Genomic DNA, 24,272 nt, shown 5'->3' with positions numbered 1-24,272 from the left:
TTAAAATCTTTGCACATTTATAATATTAAGACACTAATTAATAAACAATGTATCAATTTTGGGCGTGTCGAGGGTGCTAACCCTTCCTCGTGCGTAACCTACTCCCGAACCCGTTTTCTAGATTTTATAAGACCAAAAATTATCGTTTTAGTAAATTTAAATTTTTATTAAAATGATTTAATTATGAAGTGATCCGATCACACCTTATCAAAAAGGATTGGTGGCGACTCCCATTTTCGTTTTCATTTTCAAAATCCAAGTCGACCCCGTTTTACAAAAAAATGGTGTCAACACTTGGTGTGCACTATTTTTCTGTGGCTTTTCTTGTTCATTCATAACTATTTTCTCTTTCAAGTTTGTTTCTGTTTTGCTTCGGTGCCTTAGAGAATGTAACAACCCGTTTTTTAATAGTAAGAGAATGTAACAACCCGTTTTTTAATAGTATCAGAAACAATGATTTTCGGACCACAACTCTGACGAGTGAGTCAATAGATATATTTAATTAATATTTACGAGTTAAATATAGTATAATAGTGAATCGTGATATAATAAATTTTATTAAATGGTTAGCTAGTTAAGATACAAGTGGTACGTACCGAAAGTCAAATGGTTTTGGAAAATGAAGTTTCAGGACCTCATTTCTATAAAACGAGTCCGTAAATCATATTAATGAATATTTACAGAGTTATTATTTTTAGTGAATTGAAGTTTGGTCCGAAAATTTTAGAGTTCAGATGGCTAATTAAAGAAAAAAAATTAAATTATAAAAACCGTAAAACTTAATTTAAATGAGAAAAAAAATAATTGCAAAGGCGAAAATGAGAATTAGACCATGTGGACGGTCATGCTTAGTAATTAACAATTTATTTGTTAATCTTGAAGGTTTAAAAATATAAAATATTAGTTAAAAGTATATTAAAATATAACAAAAGATGGAAGTGGCCATTATCATCTTTTCGTTCTTCCTTCACCACCGATTTTTCATGGGAGAGGAAGACCAACTTTCGGTTGAGCTTTGTTTTGATGCATGTAAGTCAAAATCAATCTTTCATTTTTTGTAATTTTTATGTTTTTGAGAACGGTATAATTGGGATCAACTAACCCATATCAATGTTTTTTTAAAAATGTTAAAGATTTTTAAAATTTTTATTGATGTTAATTGAAGGGATTTTGTTAGTTTTGAAGCTTTGATGGAAAATAAGGACTAAATTATTAATATCTTGAAATTGGATCTAATTTTTGTAATTTTTTATAATAGGGGCTGTAATTGGATATATTTGAATTTGGTTTAAAATTGGAGTCCAAATTTATAAGTTATGATAAATTTGATTTTAGGGACTAAATTGAAAAAACATAAAACTTAAAGAAATGACCAAAAGAATGAAATTGAGATTACATATATTTGTAATAGGCTGATATATGATATTTGAGTGATTAAATTGAAATAAATTTATATTATAGATCAAGATTTGAATAAGACGGTTGATAATCGAGGAAAAAAGAAATTTACAAACTAGTTTCTGACGCTTCTGCTTTTGTTGTTAGCCCCTAGTAATTTCATACAGTATAATTAAATTGTTAATACTAATATGTTATATTTGATTTGGTAATGATGAGTGTTGGTGACTATGAATTGTGATATAATGTGAGATAAATCTCGATGAAATTAGTAAAAGTCTCATATACGAGGTTATGGGTTATTTGTCAGTAGGTTCTGAGCTCCAACATGTGTTGTGGACTTGAGAATACAAGTTTATTAAGCCCTGGGCAGACTATATGTTGTATAGGTTCAACCCTAACGGGTGACCAGACATTATTATCTAATTCGTGTAGGTTCAATCCTAATAACTAACCAGGCACTATTATCCAATTCATGTAGGTTCAACTCTAACCGGTGACCGAGCACTATTATTCGATTCGTGTAGATTTAACCCAAACAGGTAACCTAGAATTACTACTTTCACATGTGTATGGAGTGCTTTTACGAAGTTTCATCGGGCAACATTGTGAATGAAAATGTGATGGTATTCCATTGGATGTTGGCAAAGTAATATGCATGGTTTAAGCTCAAAGCCTTATGTATTCAATGTTGTTGCATTGTGTCTTGATAGGGATACTTATTTTGCATAATGAATTGAATGTGTGACAAGTAATTGAGGTAAGTAATCGTTTATATCGTACGAGCTTACTAAGTTTTTTTAAATACTTACCCATGTTATTAATTTTCTGTAGATTTTGGACATCCAAAACGTGTCAACCGAATCCGCGAGAAGCACACACCTTTCGACTCTCAATTCGATAGACTTTTGATGTTTCGAATTTGGTTATTTATGGCATGTACATAGGATGGTTAAACTTGTATAAGTGGATGAATGCGTTTTGGTATGGTTATGCTTGTATGAAATTTATGTGGTAACTTGTTATGTGATGAATGGTTTGATACCAAGTTTGGTATTTAGAAGGTTAATAGTAATGACAAAGTTTAGATGTTGGTATGAATATGAAATAAAATCTGGTATGAAATGGTTAAAGGCTTTGGTTTGAATTATAATGACTTGAGTCTAATGTTGTGTTGGTGCCAATAAGGGTATATTGGTTGTATGTTTTGGAAAGAGTTTATGCTATGATATATCATGAATTGATCAAGTTTTGGGACAATTTTTACATTGGATATTGATTGCATTATAGGTCATTTTGGTAAGGTTGGTTTGTGCTATGCTTTAGGTGGTCTATAATGATATATACGGTCTAACACAAGGTCGTGTGTGACAAACAGGCAAGTGACACGATCATGTGCTCTGTATAATTAGGTTGGTTTTCAGTACACACGAGCACAATCTCTCAAACGGCCTAGCTACCCAACTGTGTGAATGTTTGCAAAGTTTTACAATTAGGTCCACACGGCCACAGTTTGTTACACGACCTATCGACATGGTCGTGTGGCCCTGTTTTATACGACCTCAGTTTGTAACACGGTTTGGGGCACGGTTGTGTGTTACAACCCTACACGGCCTCAGCCTATCGCACGGCTTGACCACACAGCTGGGTGACCCCTGTTTTCTATTTTTGCCATATTTTTAAAAAATGTTTCAAATTAGTCCATGTTTTATTCTGAATTATTTTTAAAGCTTTAGTAAGCTCGATTTAACCCCAATATTGTATGAATAACCTGTTTTTGACTTTATGATTGATTATTAATAATCGTTTAGAGAAATTTGAATTGATATAGCATGATTCTGTTCTATTATTTACTGTAGCATCCCGTAACCTTAATCCGATGACGGAGACGGGTGAGGGGTGTTACATTAAATTTCTGTGAGAATTCTCATTTTTCAAGAGTAAGGCTGACTTAGGCAGATTTGAACCCAAGAAATTGTCTAAGGTCACACGATTTGTCATACTATAATTCTAGCCCCATGGCATTTCAATGTGGTTAATTAAAATAAATAAAAAACTAAATTAAACAAAAAAATATAATTAATATTTCTTCATTTTGTTCCATTCAATCGAAAGGGATTCTTTTTTATTGGATGAGTTTTTTTTTTTATCTTGATAAATTGTGGAATAAAAAAGTCCATTTTATCAACTATTTGATAAGTATTAATCACAGTCTTAATTTTTTTTTTTACTCTTGGTACTGGTATGGACCTAAGACTCAATATCAACCTTATTTCAAAGACAAAAAATGAAGAATTCTCCAATTAAAAAACTTTCAATGCGAAAAATTCTCCACGGCATCTAAGATATCACCTTCTCCTAGATAATTATGGATAGGGATATCGCTCAGTGTATAAAAAAATACATATGATTAATAAAAGGAATAAATATAAGCAAAAACCTCATTTTCTCCATTAAAGTAAATGGTCATCTTCTCCAAAGAGTTTCACATTTGAAATATTATTTTAATTTATTTTGAATTATATTTTTTATTATCCATGAAGGTACATGTATTTTTATTTAATTTTAGTATTTACTTTTTTATTAACCATATCTTTAGTCATTTTTAATTCTTTTATTTAGTTTTTCACATAATGTTATATTATTCATGCAGACTTGATGATTTGGAAAAAAAGTAATTCTATATGTTAAATTTTCATTGACTAATTTAGCAATTCACTAACATTGCTAACACCAGAGAACATAATAAAACACATATTGATAGTTCAAATATCGCATTAGACATTTTTAAAATACAGTACCATATTGAACATTTTATGAAAATAAATATATCATAATAAAACACGTATTGATAATTCATGCACCATATTAGATATTTTTAAAATATAAATAACATATTAAATATTTTATGAAAATACAGATAACAAATATTAAGAGATTTGAGAGAGAACAATGAAATATATATAGCCATAAGTATAATCAAATTAATGCTAATAATATCTCAAAGGCAGAAACAGAAACTGAAATCCTGAGTAATGTTAGCTGCAATTCATTTCAATATTATATCATTTATCATATATTTTTGGAAATATTTTTGACTTTTTTAGATTTTGGAGGAATTTTAGCAATCATGTTGAATTTAAATCAAAATATTACAAATTAATTAAATATTAATGCATTGAAAAAATACAAATAAATCAAAATTGTAAACCAAAAGAAATAATAAGTAAGTTGTTTTTATAAGTAATTTAGATTTTTGAAAAATAAAATCATTCTCCAAAATTATGGTAAGATTTGAACCTATACCTCATTAATAAAAGTTTTAATTCACGATTTGATTATTAAAGTATACTCATTTTCTCACTTTGACACCTAATTTTTTTTGTCTAATTTCATACTTTAAGTATTACTACCTTATAGTTTATGGTACAATTTTTAACAGATATTAAAAAATTGGTGGCCAATCAAATAGCATCACATGACAGTCTTTTGTAAAATATACATTTCCTTTTATCAAATATATGTGAACTTTTAAAATTATAAAATTAATATTTAAAAATCATAAAATATATAATCTAAAAATATAAAAATTATAAATAATGGAAATAATTTTTTATGTATTACAAGTTTTAAATTGCTGTAAAATATTTGTAAAAGTCATATAAAATCATGCATAATATTAATTGTGGATAAACCAATGTATTTAGTTAAATATAATATTATTACAAAACTATTAAAAGAGTAACTTAAAAATATACATCAAATAAATTTGAATGATACATACTTTATTTTTATAATTATTCATGATGCTTTTTGATATGTTAAAACCGTTAAATTATCTTTTCATTGTTAATGTTGTTAAAAATATCTTTCTCAAGTTATGTAATCATATAATTATTCATTCATTGATCTCCAATTCACTTCCTCAAACGATTCTTTCACAGATCTTATTGCAAAAAATATTGTTTCCACCCCTGTTGTAGCAACTAGCAAAATCAACGCAAGTCAACATTTAGAAAATACTCGGCTTCACTATTAAACGTTCTTTTAAAATATTTTCCATTCTTGTTAAGTATTTATAACAAAAAAATATAAACTTTAAACTTAAAAGTTGTTACGAAGCCAACATAGGACTTCTAACTTTCTTTCACAAAAATTAAAATCATTAATATCATAAGAATGCAATATGTCAATTTTCAAATACAAGATTCACAATAATCACACTAACAACAACTATTTCAGATAAAATGTTAAATTTCTAATTAATATTCAAGAAATTCAGATTATAAATACAATCAAGATGATAGGTATCTCATACAAAATAAAAACTAAATCTTGCATGAAAAATCCTAATCTATGACAAGAAAAACCACAATTCTAATTTGTTGGGGTTAATCATAATCTTAATTTTCTAGAGATTAATTAATAAAGCTTGAAAATGAAAGAAGAGTTATTACTATATTAGCGAGACCCACTTAAGAGAAATTTGAGAAAAAAGTAATGAATGTTGAAGGAAAATAAAAGACTAGGGATTTATTAGTTTTAATAGTAGAAAGAGATTTATTTATTTATTTTATAAAATAACTTGTTTCAAAAATTTTGGTAGATATTTTTGAAGTTTGTGTAAAATAAATTTTCTGGATTATTTTCAGAAAGAAATTATGAGTACTTTTGTAATATTTCTTTTTGGGTCAATGCCCACAGGAACATTTACCTTCCTCATTCATCAAACAATTTATTCTTAAGCTTTTAAAGAACAAGAAACTCACAACAGTATCAAGAACAACGATTATGGAATATATTGGAAAATTTATGCACGAGGTAAGTTCTTTACAAGTGGCAATAGACACTTTTAAGTATAAAATTTTTCCTTAACTAAAATTATTTTTAAATATGCACTTATTGATAATATGTCCAATTTACATATTTATTGTGTTTAAGTTTGATATATTTTAAATTAGCTTTATTATTTGAATTTTGATTAAGTGTAAAACAAATCTAAAAAAATATTAAAAAAGTCGAAGAAGCGAGCTGTTGTAAAACTTTTAGGCCAAAGAATAAAGTTGATGAATAATTATCTATTTTGAAAATTTATTTGTAAAAATGATATTTTTAATTTTTTAGTATTTTATCTTTTAGTTATTTTTAAATAACTCTTTAATATTAGATTAGATTAGAGATAAGTAGGATTAAGCTTTTATATTTTTAATATATATTTATAAATATGCGTAGCAGGGGGGACGTTTTGAACCCCTGTACGTGGGACTAAAAGCAATTGCAAATTTCAATTATGTTTCTTTCTTTTGACTCGCGCAACATTGCGCAATTTTTTTTATTTTTTTATATTTTGTTTTTTTATAGTTTTAGACTAATAAATAATCTAGTAAAGAGTTGTGAGTTTCGAACCTACCCTCATTCTGATACTTGTTGTTTCTCCAGTTTAGGAGATAGACACTGTCATCTTATAAAGTAATATTGACATCTAATTAAAAAGAGTTCATTGATTCGGTGTTGGTAGGCGTACAGTTGGAAGTACCGAGTTGATCGTCTTTCATTTTTAGTCTACCAAAGAATACACTGATGTGTCCGATTAAGTAGTTGCTTGGATCCTGTTAAGAGAAATAGCAATCGGATCTAAACGACCCGCGCGGTTGAGACTGTTGATTCGAGTTTGGTCTTTCTAGTTCGTAAGGCTATCGGAAAGCTAAATTGTGGACACGTATTTTGTGGTTTTTTGTTCGGTAAGGGTTAGTTGCGAGAATATTAGTGGGAGTGGGGGCTACTAAGGTTTGTTGTTCTCAGTTGAACTTGGAGTAGACAAAGAGCCCTTGAAATGTCTTGACAACCAGTCTTTGCAAGGTTCATCCCTTCACTGGTAAGTTGGGTATTTTCTTTTTGTTGACACATTTTTTTGATTGAAAACGGGGTCGACTTGGGTTTTAAAAAACGAATACGGGAGTCGCCACCAATCCTTTTTTGTGAGGTGTGATCGGGCCACCTCGTAAAAGGGGTTGTTTTTAATAAACAATTTAATTTTATTAAAACAACGGTTTTGGTCTACGAAATTCAGAAAAATGGGTTCGGGAGTCGGTTACGTACGAGGAATGATTAGCACCCTCGTAACGCCCAAAATTGGTACCTAGTTGATTACTTAATGTCTTGAAGTCGAAAATTGAAAACTTTAAAGAGATTTAAAAATACAATACTTTATTGAAATGTTAAAATTTTTTGGGAAAATAGGCATATTTCACGTTAATCGAGAAAAAAGAATCATATCCAGTAAGTTAGGACACAATGTCTCGAATTCTCGATACGAGAATAAATGCCGAAAATTTATTAGAAAAGATATTTAATTATCTCGGGTTTAGAAAAGGGATCATGCCCAGTAAGTTAGGACACGATCTTTTTTAATGCCGGAGATCATCTAGAACTTGAGTTTGAAAAGATTCGTATATTTAGATTTATTGTGAAAATCGAGACCCAGTAAGTTAGGGTACGATATTCTCAAATCCAAACACAAGATTTTGCTGATTCAAAAATTGTAGTTTATGCATTGAAATAAATTAATCTAATAAAACACGATGTTAATACTCGTAACAAGGCGATATTGGATACAATAGTGCAAAAATAATACGAGCAATTGCAACAAAAATAAGATAAATAAAAGTACAAATCAATAATGTATACAAGCAAGTAAAATTAAGGCATTCATTCGAATCAATAATGAAAATGAAATAAATAAATAAATGAATAAGATTATAAAAGGTAAAAGATATATGCGTAAGCATAAAATTATGAGAGTGTGAAAAATCTATATACGTAAATATATATGTAAATATGTATGTGTATACTAATGTATATATATAAAGCTATGAAATATATAAAATATAAAGGTAGGTATATATATATATATAAACTAAAAAACATATATGCGCACATACTATAAAAATATGTATGTATACATGTATATAGATTAACGTATATATAAAAATGTAAGTATATACATATATGAAAATTAGAAATATGTATGTATATAAGTATGTACACATATATATATGTATATAACAAATCTAAAAACAGTATAAATAAGTAAATGATAATAATAATAATAATAATAATAATAATAATAATAATAATAATAATAATAACTAATTAGTTAAATAATAATAATAAAAGGGACTAAATTGAAAACAAAACAAAATCACAGGGAAAAATAAAAAAATGAAATGAAGTAAAGGATTAATCCGTGACGCGCTTGAAAGAAGAGGGACCGAGGTGAAAAATATCCCAATCCACCAAAACGTAGAACTTTGAGGGACTTAAATGAAATCAGAACAAGATTTTCGGGTAAAATTAAAAATAAAATAAACCTAGCAGAAAGGGACTAAATTATAAAATGGGAGAAATAAGGAGGGGCTAAAAGGGTAAATATACCCTTAGCCTCAAAAACGCGCGGATCCTGGTCGGACGGGTCGGGTCGCCCGCGGGTAGCGCAAAACGGCGTCGTTTTGAGGCCGAATGAAACAGGCCAAAACGGCGCCGTTTCATTTGGGTATTTAAACCAAATTTCTGTTAAAAAATTTCATTAAGCCCCCATTCCTAAAAAAAATCAAAACTCTTCCTCTTTTCTCTCAAAAACCTCCCTCCTCCAGCCATGGCGCCAAGTTATCGACCACCGGCGACAGCGCCATTGTCCATGATGGTAAAAAAAAACCAAAACGGCCTTTGTTTGCTCCTCTTTTCGCGTAGAGCTCGATTTTGAGGCTTTTACACCCCGGAGGCCCGCCGATGAAGGTAAAAATCCTTCCTTTTTGTTCTTTTCTTTTTATTTTTCGTATTTTTTGATAAAAATGAAAATAAGTGAAAATAAATAGAGTGAAAAAATATAAAAAGAAATATTTTAGATCGAAATCAGTAAATACCCTTTTTTATTTCTTTTTCTCCTGAATCTCGTAGAAAAAAAATACAAAATAGAGACGCCCAAAATCTCGTAAAAAAACCAAAAATCCCCCCTCAAGAAACCGTTCGGCTTCCGGCCACCTATCATCGGAGGTGGCTCCCTCAGCCGTACTCGGTGGTACAGGCTCGAAGAACCGGTCAGTTTTCTCTTTTTTCTTTACTTATTTATCTTTGTATGCAGAATAATAATAATAATAGTAATAATAATAATATAGAAACAGTATAACAGCGAAAACAAAAACTAAAAATATCAACCTTGAACTGATTTTTCTTTGTATTAGATTCTCTATGAAATCTCCCTTCGTAAAAAGACATGGTTGGTGCGGCCTTTTATAGCCGATTTACATGTCGTTTTTTTGTTTTCTTTTTTTCTTGCTTCTATGTCTGTCTTCCTTGTTTCTTGTTTGCAGATTTTGGTGAGGTCAACGGGTATTGGAAGAATAAACCTAGCCTTTTTGGTACAAAACTGGTCGTGCTTCGGGCGTCGAGTGCGCTGCGAAGGCACGAGGAGACGTACGGCGCACTGAGGCTGCTGGTTGTGAGCTGAATTGGGCTAGGGTTTTGCCATCTTGGGCCTCTGTTGTGTTATGGATTTTGTTTTAATTTTGTTTATTATTTTGTGTTTTGTGGTTAAGGCCAGGGTAAAATTGGGCCCGTACAGCTGCCCCTCTTTGCTCGTTATCGTGTAACGAGAACAGAGCAAAGACTTCAAAAGGGCCAATTTTGCCCGGTCTCACCGAGTGTTGACTTCTTCTGGTACTTCTCTTCTTCAAATAACTTCGTTCCAGTCCATTGTGTCTTGTTGCTTCAATCCACTCCACTGCATTTCAAAAGGATCTGACTTGTAGCTTTAATTTTCTCCGCCGCAACTTCTGGGGGACGATGTTTGTGGTTTTAGTCTGCTCCACTGTAACTTCAGGGAGATAAGACTAGATGAGATCTGCTCTACTACATCTTCAGAGAGATAAGATCTTTTGTTTTAATCCGCTTCATTGTAACTTCAGGGAGATAGGATAGTATCTTCGATCTGCTCCGCTGTAATCTCAGGGAGATAAGATCTCTTGCTTCAATCTGCACCACTGTAACCTCAGGGAGATGAGATCTGAAATTCTTCGGTCTACTCCACTGTAACCCCAGGGAGATAAGACATGATGCGATCTACTCTGCTGTAACTTCAGAGAGATAAGATCCTTTATTTTGATCCACTCTACTGTAACTTCAGGGAGATAGGATAGTGTCTTCGATCTGCTCCGCTGTAATCTCAGGGAGATAAGATCTGAAATTCTTCAGTCTACTCCACTGTAACCTCAGGGAGATAAGACCTGATGCGATCTACTCTGCTGTAACTTCAGAGAGATAAGATCCTTTATTTTAATCCACTCCATCGTAACTTCGGGAGATAGGATAGTGTCTTCGATCTGCTCATTGTAATCTCGGGAGATAGGATCTCTAATATTCATTATTCAGTTATCTGGGGAGCATGACTTGTATAATGAACCTAATTATGCCTAATGATTAGGATGACATGATCAAAATGAATCAAATGCTCCTAACTAGACATGTGTGAATGGTGTTTGCAGAAATGCAGAATTTTATTATTATTATTATTATTATTATTATTATTTTGAGAATGATCCCGCTTAGGTTTTCATTTCTCGAAGTTCATTAAAGCTTTGCGACTGACGTGCTACAACGCCTTCTCGCCTGACTGGCTTTTCTGAAGAAACAATTAGCCAGGTTGCCTCCCATTGTAAACCTTAAAGTTTCATCCACTGGGGCACAAGAATTTATACCATCATTCTTCCAACGTAATCCAAGGGTAAAAATATGTGGCTTTTCCTCAATCTTCTCATTCACTATTCGAGGATACATGATGTGAAATTCTTTGGTCCTTTATACCATTCTAATGATGTCATGCCAAATGCTCATAAAAAAAATTCTTCTCCAAGGAAACTTCTTCCTATTGCTTGGTGATCATTGCTTGCTTGTTTATTTAAGCTTTTTGTTAACGCTACACCTTGTCATTTTGTTCAATCAATGCACTTGACAACATAATCCAAGGAGAAAGTCTAAATTTAGACTCTTCCTTTTCAAATTTTCAACTCCTAAATTTGGTGTTCTAAACAATTGTCTTGTCCCGGGTTCCTATATTATTTAGAAACTTTTCAGAGTAATATGCAAAACTTCTTTCGTGAAAGTTTTATTAGTCCATTAATCATTATTCCAATGCAACATGTTTGCAAAAGATCATAACAATGGACAAGAATAAAGCTGGCTCTGATCATAACTCAAAAGAAATAAAACATCGAAGATAGTGAAAGAAGGATAACAAAGAAGTGGATCGAGAATGTGTATCTTAGCGAAAAGAAGAAACAAAAGAAAGAAAAAAAATGTATTTTCAAGAATACACATATAAATAGAATAAGAACTAGGTGCCCCAGTTATCGCAGCTTGAATTTCTCTGTACAAACTTTCTGAAGACCATTCTGAGTTTGACATGTGTTTAGGAGATCTGCAATACTCTGTCAATGCTCCAAGACGCCGCATATCCTTTCTTGTTGGTTCAGGTAAAGCAAAACCATCATATACCCCTGATCAAAATTTGATCCACTCAAATCACCTCATGGCCCAATCCGATCAATATTTGAGCCGCCCCTTCCAGGTTTTCGACTCAAGCCCCCTTTGGTCTCAAGGTGCCTTTTGCGGGTTTTATCCTTGGCCTCTCCAAAGTTTTTTTTTTGGAAAGCAAAGCGCCCTTTGCGGGTTTTCACTTTGGTTCTTTTTTCTTTCAAGTGAAATATTTCTTGACGGAGTCTGCGTTTACAGGGTTTGGCAAACTTTTGCCATCCATCTCACATATGATTAAAGCCCCACCGGAAAAGGCCTTCTTTACAACATAGGGACCTTCCCAATTTGGCATCCATTTTCCTCTCGAATCCTTTTGCATGGGGAGAATCTTTTTTAGCACCAAGTCTCCTTCACGAAACTCTCTGGGGCAGACCTTTTTATTATAGGCTCTCATCATTCGTTTCTGGTACATTTGCCCATGACGAATAGCTCTAAGCCTTTTTTCCTCTATTAGGTTCAACTGATCGTACCGAGATTGGACCCAATCGGCTTCGTCCAACTGTAGTTCAGATAGTACCTGTAGAGAGGGGATTTCAACTTCAATGGGTAATACCGCCTCCATTCCATATACCAGAGAAAAATGTGTTGCTCCGGTAGAAGTTCTAACAGATGTTCGATAGGCAAGGAGAGCAAATGATAACTTCTCATGCCAATCCTTGTAAGTTTCAGTCATTTTCCCCAGATCCTTTTGATGTTCTTATTAGCCGCCTCCACTGCGCCATTCATTTTTGGACGATACGGTGATGAGTTATGATGTTTGATTTTAAATTGGCTGCAAACCTCAGCTATTGTGCTATTATTCAAATTTAACGCATTGTCGGATATAATTTTCTCAGGCATTCCATATCGACAAATAATCTCCTTCTTCAAGAATTTGCTAACTGCTGACTTCGTGACATTTGTGTATGAAGCAGCCTCTACCCACTTGGTAAAGTAATCAATGACCACAAAGATAAAGCGATGCCCATTAGAAGCCTTTGGTGATATTGGCCCAATAACATCCATACCCCCATATGGAAAACGGCCAAGGAGAGGTCATAACGTGAAGATGTGAAGGAGGCGCATGTATTTTGTCTCCGTAAATTTGGCATTTGTGGCATTTCTTGGCATAATCTATGCAATCTCCTTCCAGGGTGGGCCAATAGTACCCAAATCTCATGATTTGTCTGGCCATCATAAAACCATTGGTGTGCGTCCCACAAATACCCTCATGTACTTCCTCCAATATTTTCTTGGCTTCCACGGCATCCACACATCTTAACAATACTTGATCCTTCCTTCTTTTGTATAACACTTCCCCATCTAGGACATATCCGATGGCTATTCTTCTCAGAGTTCTTTTGTCATTCTCTGTCGCTTGATTAGGGTACTCCCGATCCTTCACGTACCGTAGGATATTCTGATACCAAGGACAATCATCTTTTCCCTCCTCTTCAATATTGCAGCAATGAGCTGGGTCTCATAGATACTCATCTGAATAGGCCTCATTGCCTCAAGTCTATTCACCTAAATCATCGAAGCTAGAGTAGCTAATGCGTCAGCCATCTGGTTTTCCTCTCGTGGGAGATAACAGAAGGTGATATCATCAAACTCACCAGCCAATTCGAGAACTAGTTTTCTATAATCAATTAGCTTAGGGTCCCTAGTTTCCCATTCCCCTTTGAGTTGGTATATCACCAATGCAGAATCCCCATATACTCTTAGCACTTTAATGTTTCGTTCAATGGCTGCACGAATGCCCATAATACATGCTTCATATTCTGCCATATTATTAGTACAATCGAAGTCCAACTTGCTAGCAACAGGATAATGATCTCCATTTGGGGATACCAAGATTGCCCCAATTCCATTACCCGTAGCATTCGAAGCTCCATCAAAATTTAACCTCCATACGCTATCCATTTGAGGATTCTCTTCAGTGTTCGCCACATACTTCAAGTCCTCATTTGGAAAATCGAAGTTCAAAGACTCATAGTCTTCCAAGGCTCTACTAGCTAAGAAGTCAGCTATCGCACTTCCCTTTATGGCCTTCTGACTTACATATACTATGTCAAATTTCGAGAGCAGGATCTGCCATCTAGCCATTCTCCCGTTTAAAGCAGTAGATTCCATCATATACTTTAAAGGATCCAACTTTGAAATCAACCAAGTCGTATGACACAACATATACTGCCTTAGTCTTCGGGTTGCCCAGATTAAAGTGCAACAAAACTTCTCAATTGATGAGTATCTCATTTCGTAATCAGTAAATTTCTTGCTGAGATAGTATATTGCCTTTTCTTTCTTTCTCGTCTCATCATGTTGGCCTAATACGCATCCCATGGAATTCTCCAACACTGTTAGATATAATATCAATGGCCTATCTGGACTTGGTGGCCATAAGACTGGAGTATTAACCAAGTACTGCTTTATCTTATCGAAAGCTCTCTGGCATTCTTCATCCCATTCACCCGGATTATGCTTCTTTAAGAGACGGAATACCGGATCATATTTCTCCGTCAGTTGTGAGATGAATTGAGCAATGTAATTCAATCTCCCTAGGAAACCTCGAACTTCCTTCTGAGTGCGCGGGGGAGGTAAATCTCGTATTACTTTTACTTTGTCTGGGTCAACCTCAATCCCTTTTTTGCTAACTATGAAGCCTAATAACTTCCCTGATCTGGCTCCAAATGTGCATTTTGCCGGGTTAAGCTTGAGCTGAAATTTTCTCAATCTCAAAAATAACTTTTTCAAGACTTGAACATGCTCTTCTTCCGTTCTAGACTTCTCAATCATATCATCCACATAGACTTCGATCTCCTTGTGCATCATGTCGTGAAACAAAGTCACCATAGCTCTTTGATATGTTGCTCCCGCATTTTTCAATCCGAAGGGCATTACCTTGTAACAAAATGTTCCCCATAAGGTAATGAATGTGGTTTTCCTCATGTCTTCAGGATGCATCTTTATTTGATTGTACCCAGAGAAGCCATCCATGAAAGAAAATAATGAATAGCCCGCCGTGTTATCTACCAAGGTATCAATGTGAGGCAGTGGAAAATTATCTTTTGGACTCGCCTTGTTCAAATCCCTATAATCCACACACATTCGTACCTTTTCATCTTTTTTTGGGAACAGGGACGATGTTGGCTACCCAATCCGAATACTTGACCTCTTGTAAGAATCCGGCGTCGAATTACCTTTTGACTTCTTCTTTTATTTTCAACACAATATCAGGTCTCATTCTCCTGAGCTTCTACTGAACGGGTTTACAATCCTCTTTTATGGGCAGACGATGCACCACAATGTTAGTGCTTAGCCCGGGCATATCTTGGTACGACCACGCGAAAACATCTTTGAACTTTCGGAGCAAATTAATGAGGTCTTGTTTTGTCTTTGCAGTGATTTCAGTACCAATTTTCACCTCTTTTCCATCCTCTAGGCTCACGATTTCTAATAATTCCCTATGAGGTAGGATCTGTTTATCCTCTTGTTCCACCATTCTTAACAAGTCCGGAGACACACCATAATCTTCGTCATTTTCAAGGTCGTGAGATCCTTCCAAACACATTTCTTGCTCAAAAATGGGCTCCGTGTTTGAAGAAGCATCACTCATGTCGTTGATATCTGAAGACCTATGAAGGCGTATCAAAGAATATACCAAGAATATATAAATTTATGAATAAATATTTGTGCAAAAGAGTTACAAATGAAAGAATTATTTGTAAGACAATTAATCAAATGGAAAATATTTATTTGTATGTAAAGGAAAAAAGTGACTGATCGAGATGAATGTAGATATGTATTTCATTAAATGATGATATTTAGGCCCAAAGCCTATTTCACAAAAGATTCCATATCGTTCCTAGGCCAAAACAACAGGAATGTTTTGAGCATTACTCTGAATAAGCCCTAAAGACTACAGGGATTTCTTCAGCAGTCCAATTGTTTAGCTCGCTCTCCGGCTCATAAGGGCAGATCTCCAACAAGGCCCTTTTTTTCGCTGCTTCCACAGTGTTGATATGAACATTTTCCAGCATTCCTTCAATGCCTTTGCTACCGGACACTCCGCACTCAGAATGAATAAATTCTCCCGACACAAAGGATGTAGATATGTGGGGAAAGGTTAAAGGCTCCCACTTAGCTTCATATCCGCTCAAACGTGCCATTCTTTTCTCTTGTCTCTTCTCTATTTCTTTCTTTTTCTGCCTCATGTCTGGCTTGTATCCTAAGCCAAAACTATCGAACTTTTCCTTCAGCATTGGAGCTTCAATCCTTCCTTGAAGATATTTTCCCAGTCCTTTCCCTGGTGAGGCTCCTCTTCCTACCATCAATCGCAACCCCATTTCGGTGGTCCTGGATATTTTCGGTATTGGAATTCTGCTTCCTTCTGCAATAAATATCGCGTTCACAAATTCTAACGACCGAAAAGAACATTCCAGTGCCTCATCGTTGATGTCCACATAAGGTGCATCACTGGTCATCATTGCGATAATATCTTCCTCTGCATCTATTGTTACCAACCGACCCTCCGATACCAATTTCACCTTCTGATGTAATGATGAAGGTACTGCCCCTGATGAGTGTATCCACGGTCTTCCCAATAGACAGTTGTAGGAAGGCTTAATATCCATTACCAAGAAGTCCACCTCATAAGTGATTGGGCCAATCCTTAACGGTACTTCAATTCTCCCCATAACCTTCTTTTCTGTTCCATCAAATGCCCTTACTAACTCTGGCATGCTTTCATGTGCGAACTGTCCACCGGTAATCGACCAAGAGTGGATAGAGGCAATACATTCAGTGCAGATCCATTATCAACCAGGGCCCCTGGGAGTGTGTATCCTTTGCATCGACGATGCGTGCGGGGCTTTAGTAGAACCCCTTCCTCCGGATGGTATTTCGTCATCATTGAAGAAGATAAAATTGTCAGCGCCTATGTTGTTGATCAACCGATCTAGCTTGTTTACCGATATATCGTCGGCCACATATGTTTCGTTTAGTACCTTCAGAAGCGCATTCCGATGTATTTCTAAGCTTAGAAGTAAAGCTAATACAGAAATGCGGGCTGGCTGTTTGTGCAGTTGCTCCACAACACTGTATTTACTGTGTTTCAAAAACTTCAAAAACTCTTTTGCCTCCTCTTCTTTTATTGGTTCATTAATCAATGGCTCAACTTCTGCTGCTTTTCCTTTCCTCTGTTCTTTCTTCTAATTCTCTTCCCTGGACGACTCTGCTTGAGTGTTGTATCGTTTCCTATTGCGTGTGTAAGAACCTATTTCCTGGCTTTCTTCTGTTTCTTTTCCCAAGATGGTCACATTGCACCCATAATTCCACGGCACCATTTTGCTATCCTTATACAAGAAATTTGATGGTTTTTGAATTACAACTTTTGGTGTTACCTGAGCCCTAGTTTCATTACCCTTAGGGCGTGAGATAACGACCACAAGATGATTTATTTTCGGGGTTCCTGTTCTTGACTCTGTCGCGCATATGCTCCTCCTTTCTTCCGCCTCTTCATAAAACGTCATCTCCTTGTTATCCATCATGCTTTGAACCAAGGCCTTGAATCCTTCACATTCTTGGATTTCGTGCCCTGTTTTATGGTGGAATTCACAATAATTTCCCAGCTCGTACCCTTCCTCAAAATTTGAAATAACTAACCCTCTCTTTGCCATCTCTCTCCAGACCCGTTTCAACGGAGTTTTTACTTCAGCAATATCAGACTTGACTTCTCCTCTCGTACCTTCGCTCACCATATTCACCCCCTTATCAGCGTGATTAGGTAACAGATTTTCTGCGTTAGGTGAGTCGTCAAGTTTAACAACACCTAATTTGATAAGTCATTCCACTACCTTCTTGAAAGCTGTACAATTTTCTATTGAGTATCCTGAAATTCCCGCGTGATAATCACATTGTGCATTCGTGTCATACCATTTTGGATACGGGGGTTGTAGAGGACTCAAGTAACGAGGGGCAACAACATGTGCATTGAATAAAGTCTGATACAACTCCTTGTATGACATTGGGATTGGCGTGAATTGGGGCTTTTCAGTAGTTTGCCTAGCTCTCGATTCTTGTCTTGACGATCCCGGTTGATTAGCAACCACTTTCTTTGGTTGATTCACAGTAATTGACCTACCGTAGGCATTCACATTATTCACTTCATTTTCTCTTTTCCTCGGGGCTGTCCTTCTATTATTCTCCCCTCCATCTATTCTTCTACTTTTAATGGCATGCTCAATCATTTCACCATTCATGATTATATCTGAGAAATTTTTTGAAGCGCTTCCCAACATGTGAGTAATGAATGGGGCCTTCAATGTATTAATAAAAAGCGTCGTCATCTCTTTTTCTAAAAGAGGTGGTTGTACCTGAACCGCCACCTCTCTCCACCTCTGCGCGTACTGTCTGAAGCTTTCGTTCGATTTTTTTTCTAAATTCTGCAGAGTTATCCTGTCAGGCATCATTTTCGAGACATGATCGTATTGTCTGATGAAAGCCTGTGCCAAATCCTTCCAAGTAGCAATTTTGTTCGCTTTCATTGATTATACCACTTTGACACCGCTCTGTAAGACTTTCCTGAAAGCAATGTATTAATAATTGATCATTATTAATATACCCTGTCATTCTTCTGCAAAACATAGTAATATGGGCTTCTGGGCAACTGGTCCCATTATATTTCTCAAATTCCGGCATTTTAAATTTGTAAGGTAGCACCAAGTCCGGAACCAAGCTCAGGACTTTTGCGTCTATCCCATGATAGCTTTCAATGCTTTCTATTACCCTAAACTTCTCTTCTATCCATTTCCATTTCTCCTCAAGTTTTTTGGAAGTTCCTCCTTCGCCTTGTCCTTTTCAGCCATCTCATCAAGATCTGGGATAGTAATATTATTCAGGCTATCTCCAGGATTAGAGCCCACTCCAGGTTGAAAATTCATTGGTATTGAAGCATCGCCTTGGAACTGCTGAGGCCTAACCGACACAGAGGGTCTTCGTAGATGCAGCTCAGTCTGAACCTGCGCGTGCGGAGGCGTGAAACCTGGAGGATAAAGTGGTTCGCTATTGTTTTCTTCCTCATTAATAATCACAGGTCCTTTCCCCTTATCTACTCCCTTCAATAATTGTGTCATTTTAGTTATCAGATCATTTTGAGACTCCTGCATCTTTTGTTCTATGTCATGCTGAATCTTTTCTATCTGCTCCTTCATTTGCGCCTGCAACTGGTCTTGCATTTCCTTTTGAAGTCGCTCTAGCTTTTCCAGCCTTTGGTCCATAATTTTTGACTTAGCTCGAGTGCCGTAACTTTGTCGGTTTTCTAGGTTAACTGAAATAATTTTATTCGATTAGGGTTCTTTAATGGTCATTAATGCATATGATGTGATGCAATGCATGAAAAGAATGCAAAAAGAGGCACTGATTCTAATTCAAGTTCATTAGAAAACTTTACTAGAAAAGAAGTTTCTTTACATAAAACAGATTACATATATGGCTTTGCTCTTACACTCAAAGCCTTAACCTTTCTAAGAAGCCAAGCTAATTCACGGCCCCGGTCTGACTCCGACTCGTACTTCAAACTTAATAAATCAGCCTGAACTGCTAGGGTCTGCAAATGATCAGCTACTTCGCGTACTTGAGCCACCGCCTCACCCATAATATAATCTCTTTCTCTGATCTGATCTTGAGATCGATGGAATTGCCCTTGCCACTGCTCATTACTTTTTTCCAGAAGCTCTATTCGGAGTTCACTATTTTGCAATGCATCCTCGAGCTCTCCTACTTGTCCTTTTAATCCTTCAATTTTGTCTAAGCTTGCCTTTAATTCAACCGTAGAATTACGACTACGGTATTGGTAAAGCGATCTTTCTAGTTCTGTTACTCGGACCTTTAACTCCGTCTTCTCATTTTGGCAGACTAGTAGACTCTCTCCCAAAGTAACTTCTCGAGCTCGAGTATCCTGAAATTTCTTTTCCCACTGATTAGCTTTCATTTTTTCCTCCTGAATTTCCTGTCGCCATTGTTCTGGCGTTTTACCCAAGCCAGCAGTTCTTATAGACCTACGCAGCTTCTTGTAGTCCGTCTTCAGGCTGTCTAAATCTTCTTCTGCCTTGTTCTTTCCTTTTCTCAATTTGTCGGCCTCCAGTCTTTGAATGTCCTCATCCAGTCCTAACTGTAGTTTTTCTTCCTCTAGTTGCTCTATCTTCTTCCCTAACTCCAAACTCCTCTTTTCAAATTCTTGTTTGATGATTTCTATCTCTGAGGGCAATATTTGTAGGTGCTCCTCTAAAGATCGAGCAGTTTCTGGATTTGATGCTGGGATATTATCGTTGACCCTTTGATCACGCCACTGACTATACTCGGGGGTCATCACCGGTCCCACAGCTAGGATTTTCATTCGGCGAGTCTGGTTCCAGGCATTAGACATTTCTCGAACCCTTTTCTTGTAATTGTCCTCCTTATAGGAAAATTCACAATGGGCCAACCCTTGTGTTGCTGGTATGAATTGTCGTGATCTAAACTGTCTTGATACGAGTAGAGGAGCATATCCGATAGCTCCCTATATTCCGAGTAGAGGAACCCAGTCAAAATATCCACACCTGTATAAAATCTCATCAAGAATTAGCCAATGAGCCCTCCACTCAACATCTTCATCTCGGAGATTCTGGAGTATCGCCATCCACTTTTCTTCTGAAACGTCATCCCGTCTTGGCGTGGTTACCAATTCTTCTAGAGGAGAGTAGCTATCAGAGAATACCCGATAAGAGATCTTTTCTATTTTCCAGAAGTGGCTATGAAACCATGCTAGTAAGAGCTGAGCACATCCAATGAACCTTCCCTCTCCAGCTCTCCGGCATGCGTTCAAAGATCTGAAAGTTTCAGCCAGTATTGCCGGAACGGGAGTAACCCCTTTACCAAGCCGATCAAACAGATCAGAAATGGCCTCGTCTATATGTCCTAATGCTTTGGGGAAGACCACTAATCCGTAGATACCTAAAGCGAAGACATCGACCCTTTTCTTTACATCAGGATGTACCAGTACCAAATTTCGTAAGCTTTTCCAAGGAACGCATTTACTATCGCCTTTCTGCTGGATTCGGGCAGCATTCCACTGCTCACTCATCCCAGTAATGTTCATTAATTTCTTTAATAATGGAAGGGCCCCAGCAGCTCTAGAATAAGCCTTGTCGACTTGAATCTTTGGGCACCAAAGCAAGGTCGTATACTCCTCCACAGTAGGCGTCAAGTCCACTTTTCTAAAAGTGAAACAACCATAGGCGGGATTCTAAAATTGAGTAAGGGCTCGAAATAAATACTTGTCCACTTTGACACTGAGCAGATAAGGTAGGTCACCGTAGTTGCAATAGAACAGCTGCTTGGTCTCGACATCCCATTGATCCCAGACTTCTTTCATTTCTCGAAGGTCATTCTGGATTACACCGTCTGAAAGCGAAATCCCACAATTCTGACATGTGTCCCTTGGTAAGACTATCGCCTTTCTCTCGTTGTGTCGTCTCAGCCCATATTCGCACAGCCGCATTATCTTCTACTTTATCAAGAAACCCCTTTTCCATGATAAGCTTTCTATCTAGATACTGAACGTGAATCGACACCTCTTTTAGAATGAAAATGCCATGCAATCACAAACAAACAAATCAGTATTAAACACAGAACAAGATCTAGAGTAAATGATGATAAATAAAGCATCCATTTGGGTAAGAACTAAGGTTTGGCGGAGTTCCATCTAGGTGGGTTCCTATGGCTCACTACATGTGGTTCGGTTCTAAAGTAAGGGTACCTGAACCAGTAGATTCCTCGATCCTCACCCATTATAGGCTCATATGGGCCGAGTTCAATTCAGGGGAATACATTTCCCTATGGCCATGCGGAGATGAAAATCTCACGAAGACATAGGTACGGATGTATCCCAGAAGCGATTCACTATCCCATGCGGAGGTGAAAACCTCACGAAGGCGTAGTTTCTCACTCCCACTTAAAAGGTGTGACCAACGGTCATGCAATGCGATGTGCAGAGACATAAAAGTTTAAAATACAAAACATGATAAAAACTATAACTCAAAACAAATGAAATGCAATGAGAGGATCGTATATTTAAACCAAATTTTTAACTTTCGACAAAAAGACAAGAAATAATCAACTCGTGGCTTGACTCTCTTATTTAAGTCCCCAGCGGAGTCGCCAAGCTGTTGACACCATTTTTTTGATTGAAAACGGGGTCGACTTGGGTTTTAAAAAACGAATACGGGAGTCGCCACCAATCCTTTTTTGTGAGGTGTGATCGGGCCACCTCGTAAAAGGGGTTGTTTTTAATAAACAATTTAATTTTCTTAAAACAACGGTTTTGGTCTACGAAATTCAGAAAAATGAGTTCGGGAGTCGGTTACGTATGAGGAAGGATTAGCACCCTCGTAACGCCCAAAATTGGTACCTAGTTGATTACTTAATGTCTTGAAGTCGAAAATTGAAAACTTTAAAGAGATTTAAAAATACAATACTTTATTGAAATGTTAAAATTTTTTGGGAAAATAGGCATATTTCACGTTAATCGAGAAAAAGAATCATATCCAGTAAGTTAGGACACAATGTCTCGAATTCTCGATACGAGAATAAATGTCGAAAATTTATTAGAAAAGATATTTAATTATCTCGGGTTTAGAAAAGGGATCATGCCCAGTAAGTTAGGACACGATCTTTTTTAATGCCGGAGATCATCTAGAACTTGAGTTTGAAAAGATTCGTGTATTTAGATTTATTGTGAAAATCGAGACCCAGTAAGTTAGGGTACGATATTCTCAAATCCAAACACAAGATTTTGCTTATTCAAAAATTGTAGTTTATGCATTGAAATAAATTAATCTAATAAAACACGATGTTAATACTCGTAACAAGGCGATATTGGATACAATAGTGCAAAAATAATACGAGCACTTGCAACAAAAATAAGATAAATAAAAAGTACAAATCAATAATGTATACAAGCAAGTAAAATTAAGGCATTCATTCGAATCAATAATGAAAATGAAATAAATAAATAAATGAATAAGATTATAAAAGGTAAAAGATATATGCGTAAGCATAAAATTATGAAAGTGTGAAAAATCTATATACGTAAATATATATGTAAATATGTATGTGTATACTAATGTATATATATAAAGTTATGAAATATATAAAATATAAAGGTAGGTATATATATATATAAACTAAAAAACATATATGCTGCACATACTATAAAAATATGTATGTATACATGTATATAGATTAACGTATATATAAAAATGTAAGTATATACATATATGAAAATTAGAAATATGTAAGTATGTATATAAGTATGTACACATATATATATATGTATATAACAAATCTAAAAGCAGTATAAATAAGTAAATGATAATAATAATAATAATAATAATAATAATAATAATAACTAATTAGTTACATAATAATAATAATAAGGGACTAAATTGAAAACAAAACAAAATCACAGGGAAAAATAAAAAAATGAAATGAAGTAAAGGATTAATCCGTGACGCGCTTGAAAGAAGAGGGACCGAGGTGAAAAATATCCCAATCCACCAAAACGTAGAACTTCGAGGGACTTAAATGAAATCAGAACAAGATTTTAGGGTAAAATTAAAAATAAAATAAACCTAACATAAAGGGACTAAATTATAAAATGGGAGAAATAAGGAGGGGCTAAAAGGGTAAATATACCCTTAGCCTTAAAAACGCGCGGATCCTGGTCGGACGGGTCGAATTAGCCATGAGTAGCAAAAAGCAGCGTCGTTTGAGGCCGAATGAAACAGCCAAAAGCAGTATTGTTTCATTTGGGTATTAAACCAAATTTCTATTAAAAAATTTCATTAAACCCCCATTCCTAAAAAAAATCAAAACTCTTCCTCTTTTCTCTCAAAACCTCCTCCTCCACCATGGCGCCGGTTATCGACCACCGGCAGCACGCCCGCCGTCATGATGGTAGAAAAAAAACCAAAACGGCCTTTGTTTGCTCCTCTTTTTGAATAGAGCTCGATTTTGAGGCTTTTACACCCCGGAGGCCCGCCGATGAAGGAAAAATCCTTCCTTTCTCTTCTTTTCTTTTTATTTTTCGTATTTTTTGATAAAAATGAAAATAAGTGAAAATAAATAGAGTGAAAAAATATAAAAAGAAATATTTTAGATCGAAATCAGTAAATACCCTTTTTTATTTCTTTTTCTCCTGAATCTCGTAGAAAAAAAATACAAAATAGAGACGCCCAAAATCTCGTAAAAAAACCAAAAATCCCCCCACA

The 24,272-nt window shown here is 35.4% G+C and overlaps 1 protein-coding gene across 1 annotated transcript; it reads right to left on the bottom strand.

Annotated features, from left to right (window-relative positions):
• Nucleotides 1–19,444: 19,444 nt before the first annotated feature.
• LOC128041676 (uncharacterized) lies at nucleotides 19,445–20,389 on the bottom strand. The gene has a single exon (XM_052631964.1). The coding sequence runs from the start codon at nucleotides 20,387–20,389 to the stop codon at nucleotides 19,445–19,447; it is 945 nt and encodes a 314-aa protein (XP_052487924.1).
• Between the last annotated feature and the right edge of the window lie 3,883 nt (nucleotides 20,390–24,272).

The sequence above is a fragment of the Gossypium raimondii genome, chromosome 6 (assembly GCF_025698545.1).
Source record: "Gossypium raimondii isolate GPD5lz chromosome 6, ASM2569854v1, whole genome shotgun sequence".
Classification (NCBI taxonomy): Eukaryota; Viridiplantae; Streptophyta; class Magnoliopsida; order Malvales; family Malvaceae; genus Gossypium; species Gossypium raimondii.
The sequence above is the reverse complement of the archived record's forward strand: the minus strand, read 5'-3'. Positions and strand labels throughout refer to the sequence as shown.

Excerpts from the sequence above, each read along its gene's own strand:
- LOC128041676 (XM_052631964.1), bottom strand. The coding sequence starts at position 20,389 with ATGTCTAATGCCTGGAACCAGACTCGCCGAATGAAAATCCTAGCTGTG.